The sequence below is a fragment of the Saccostrea cucullata genome, unplaced genomic scaffold (assembly GCF_032062105.1).
Source record: "Saccostrea cucullata isolate Sc308-1 unplaced genomic scaffold, CSIRO_AGI_Scuc_v1 ctg22587, whole genome shotgun sequence".
Taxonomy (NCBI): domain Eukaryota; kingdom Metazoa; phylum Mollusca; class Bivalvia; order Ostreida; family Ostreidae; genus Saccostrea; species Saccostrea cuccullata.
The window spans coordinates 1,192-5,793 of record NW_026933588.1 but is presented as its reverse complement, the minus strand read 5'-3'; the positions used below and the strand labels follow the sequence as shown (position 1 = coordinate 5,793).

At 34.9% G+C, this 4,602-nt stretch overlaps 1 protein-coding gene across 1 annotated transcript; it reads left to right on the top strand.

Annotated features, from left to right (window-relative positions):
- Positions 1-1,148: 1,148 nt before the first annotated feature.
- On the top strand, positions 1,149-3,627 carry LOC134238701 (protein chibby homolog 1-like). The gene is made up of 3 exons (XM_062720819.1): positions 1,149-1,198; positions 2,765-2,960; positions 3,154-3,627. The coding sequence occupies exons 2-3, from the start codon at positions 2,774-2,776 to the stop codon at positions 3,354-3,356; spliced, it is 390 nt and encodes a 129-aa protein (XP_062576803.1). The 5' UTR covers positions 1,149-1,198; positions 2,765-2,773; the 3' UTR covers positions 3,357-3,627.
- The last annotated feature ends 975 nt before the right edge of the window (positions 3,628-4,602 follow it).

Below are 4,602 nucleotides of genomic sequence, written 5' to 3'. Positions count from 1 at the left end.
ACATTTTTGAGCATTTATTTAAAATTTTAAAAAAGTTGTTTGCTGAACCCTCTTGCATAAAATACTCTTTTAAAAAACAATTTGTAGAAAATAAACTACAAAAAAAAAAATAATATTGATTAACCCAGGAAAATGTTTTAACAAAACCTATTAAGTACAATATCAGTGGTTTGACATTTTGCGGGAAAATGTCGACAGAAACTTAAAATAAACAACCCTATATATATTCAAAGATTGTGTGTAATTACTCAATTACCTCAATAAGTAAGTTTTCCCGGTTCCACATTGGCCCGTTATTATAAAACTATGCCCCTCTAATGCATTATGGTACGCCTTTTCTCGAAGATCTTGCATTTCGATGCTGTTTTCGATATTTTCCGCCATCTTCTCGGAATACTTCGATCTTTTTCATTTCGATAATCCGTGTTCCGAGTATTTCGATCTGCAGTGAATGTGACGTCACGCAGAATTGTCAATGGCCGCTGGTTGTAAACGAGATGTGAAGAAGTGTTGTTATAATGATAATGTAGGGTAGTTGAATGGTAAAAAATGTCAGGGATTACTAACTGGACATTCCGAAGTTGATATGTGAAGTTTGATGTTGGCTGGACGGCGATTTAGAGAAAATCGAGAAAACTCGTTGCCATCCTGTCGCTTCGCTCGCTACGCTCGCGAAGCTCACTGGTAGTATTTATGCCTGTTAACCATTTATTTACTATTTATTGATAAAATTGCCGACTCCTGTGCTGTGTCAATCTGACACAAAGAAATACAGAAGGTAATCCAAAGAGAATCGTGGTTTCAACAATAGCAGTGCCAGAAACTGAGTGGGGTAACAATGGTATTAAATAAACAATGAAAAATATCATAGATCACAATTCAATAAAAGAATAATTTTGTCATACCTTAAAAAAAAAACAGTCACAAATCACTCTCTCCGTTTGTTTATTTGGACGCTCATTCTTATATTATTCGTATCCAGTGTAAGAATCAAATCTCAATAACATCTTCTTAAAGATAAATCCTTGATGGTAAAGTTAAGGTTTCATCTTTTCCTCAATTTTGTGATTTTTAAAATTTCAACAGTATTTCTCATTTGATTTGTATTGAAACACTTATCGACTTTTCAGAAAACGAGTTAACAACACTCCCATCTCAGATGGCGCTGTAAATCAAAACAGGTAGAAACAAATAACAGGTGTGTAAAACATTAATTTTTGACTTAAAAACAGTAATGTATTTTCAGTTTTTTATCAAGTGTTACCAATTATACGATGTAGATATAACACAATCAGCAAACTCATTGATTTTTCGATTTTCTTTTGATATTTAATATATTTTTGAATTCCCCAGTTATGCAGAAGACTGTGCAATGGGTAGAATGTTTTATACATGATTTATTTTCTCCAATCACAAGTATAAGTCCTTGTTTATTATTTCTTCTTCTTAATTATACTGTATATTGATCTCTTATTTAATAACCAGCTCTTAGTCATATCTTGTAAATAAATTTCATCACACGTACCAGAAACATCCCAATCCTAATATTGATAATTGGTGTAGACCTGGCTCCATGATTGGAAGGTTAAGCCTTGAGGGTTTTCCCCCAGCTCCAACTGAAAATAGGTAGCAACTGCTCCTTTGCCAAGCACTCGGCACTTTGAAAAAGAAAGTTGCGGATCCTTCTGATGAGACCTTGATAAAAAGTGATGCTCGAGGCATTGGCATGATAATGATCCATCACTGCTCAATGGCCCTGAGTGTGGAGAAAATGTCTAAATATGAATCCCTTTACTGGCATATGATGTTGTCTCTATATGTTTGAAAAATTCTTGAGTGGACATAAAACAATTTTCTATCAATCAATCAAACATTAAAGCTGAGTACGATTCTTGAAAGGAATGTGTCCTCCATTTCTGTTCAGATTCTTACTACATCTGCAGACCCCTATATATATTAAGTGCAGGACTAAAGTAATGAAAATGCTTATCAATTCAAGTTGGAATGTTTAAATGTTAAGGATATTATAGATATTACAGAAAACAAATATATTTTTCTTATCTTTCCAAAAATTGAATGATAAATGAAAAGGGCTTATCCTTGTTGATCTGACACCACCTTCGTGCAAAATATATTAATTCCCACTGTGTTACTTTTTGGGGTAAAAAAAAAATTGATGTGCACATGTTTTTCCTCACTTTATCAACAAGGTAAATGAAGCAAAACTTCACACATTAGTACTTAAGTAGCCACCCTTTGATAAAGATAATTGTAATATTCTGAAGAAATTAAAAATAATTGTTTCAAATTCATTTGATCATCATTGATCATTGACAGTCTATTTTGCACTGCATTGTGCACACTCATCATACCAAGTGAAGAGAAAAGGAATACACTGCTCTCTATAAAATTAATTTTTTCATGTTTTTTTTGGGGGGGGGGGCATGAAAAAAATATTTTTATTTAATGATTTTTAAATGTTATCGGTAATGGTATTAAGATTATAAAAATGTGTTTTACATAATATGCAAATACTTTATACATAGTTATGCATTTTCTGCATTATAAAAATCAATTTGTGGACCATTTGAAATTTATTTCAATATGAATTGTAGTGCATTTGTTTAATCTGTACATTTCGATTATTATTAAAAAGATTATATTTAAAGTAGGGAGACTAGCAACAGTATATATCACCCATAAATATGTCTTTAATATGTCTATCAAGTGTTGATAATTTCATATTCTATACATTTGCAAACAGATCACTGAAATGCCACTGTCATTATTCGGAAATAAGTTTTCTCCCAAGAAGACTCCCCCAAGACGAGCACATTCTCTCTCCAATCTCCATCTCGATGCCACTCAGACTCGGGAGGAATTCGGTCCCGAGGTCGGACCAGTCAAGCTAAAACTGGGAGGAAGCGAGATTCAGTTTGAAAATGGAATGTGGATGGCAGGTATGATTCTCATGTACCAGTAAACTTAAAGTGAACTTATTGAAAAGCTTATATCACGGATTCTTACAAATCACTGATTACTGGTAAACGTGCTTAACTAAGCACTTCCAAAAATTATCTGCCATGTTTTGTATTCAAGTGCCACTTTCCCCATATACTAGAATTAATGCCACTCTACCTCTCCTATTTACAGAGAGTGGTCCAGGGGGAGCTAGCCATAAAGAAGTCATGAAACTGCGCAAACAAAATCAACTTCTGTCAGAGGAAAACAACCTTCTTAAGCTAAAAATAGATGTTCTCCTTGACATGGTAAGTTGCTTTCGATTTATATACTCATATTGTGTCGAGAACTTTAAAATCATGCTTATAATAAGAAATATTAATCAAAACCTGTAGTTATATATTTACCTTCAATAAAAGCGCACATAAAATACTAAATTATTAAATGAATTATTTTTTGTTTATGTTTTACGGTTAGCAGAAGCTACAGCAGTGTCACATTATCATGAGAACGAATTAAAGCAACTCAAAGGTCAAGTCAGTAGGAAGAAATAGCCATCTTGCTGCAGTCATATATTTCCTGTGATAAAACATAGTCATTGAATGCATGTACTCTCATCAACTCATGTGTAAATGTGTTGTACTGTGAATGTGATTGGTGTACATTATATATGTAAGACTCCAAAGTCCGATGGTGACGCCAAAGTCCGATGGTCTCGCCAAACCCCGATGGTCTGCGCCAAACTCCGATGGCTCGCTGTCTTTACGGACGCCAAAGTCCGATGGTCACGCGAAAGTCCGATGGCTCGTTTCCTATGAGACGCGCGACGCTAAAGTGCGATGGTCTGACACGCCAAAGTCCGATGGTGCGGAGGAACAATCAACGTTTATGACGTCACAATAGTCCGACGTCATGACGTTGTCCTGCATTCAAAATCCATTGATTCAGTATTCGTCTCACATACATTTTTACTGATATTGCTTATTGTTTTCGCCCACCAGAGCTATTAGGGCTAGTCCTTGTAGACTATTCGACTGATAAGGGCCGGTTAGTTCTTGAACACCAATGTGTTTCACCGAGATATTTTATGGTTAGTCCTCGCACACTATTGGACTGATTTGGGTTAGTCCTGCACCCATCCAAGATATCTAGATAGTTTTAACACATTTTTCGACTGATAAGTGTTAGTCTCGCACCTATATCTAAAAGATTAGGGTTAATCTTTGCATTTAATATTTATTTGTATTCTATTTTAAACAAATCGGGCATGGCATGGCGCGGTATCGCATTTTTGCGTAGCAGTGCTATGACGTCATAAACGTTAATTGTTTTCTGCACCATCGGACTTTGGCGTGTCAAACTATCGGGGTTTGGCGCAGACCATCGGACTTTGGCGTGACCATCGGACTTTGGAGTCCCATCGCACTTTGGAGTCCTACATATATACATCAACTTTTTAGATTTGTTTTATTTATGAACTATCTCATTATTTTAGACTTTTACAAATAAAAAAAGTTTACCAAATGCTGTCTTTTTAATGAAGTGTGACAGGGCCAGGAAATCAGGAATTTGATCAAATCCAGTCTGAACGCAACATAAATATACTTATGATAAAACATTATACCAAATTTCATTTCAATA

Bases quoted from the DNA above. Each gene is read 5' to 3' on its own strand.
- LOC134238701 (XM_062720819.1), top strand. From the start codon at position 2,774: ATGCCACTGTCATTATTCGGAAATAAGTTTTCTCCCAAGAAGACTCCC. The intron at 2,961-3,153 runs GTATGATTCTCA...TCCTATTTACAG, and splicing joins AAATGGAATGTGGATGGCAG to AGAGTGGTCCAGGGGGAGCT.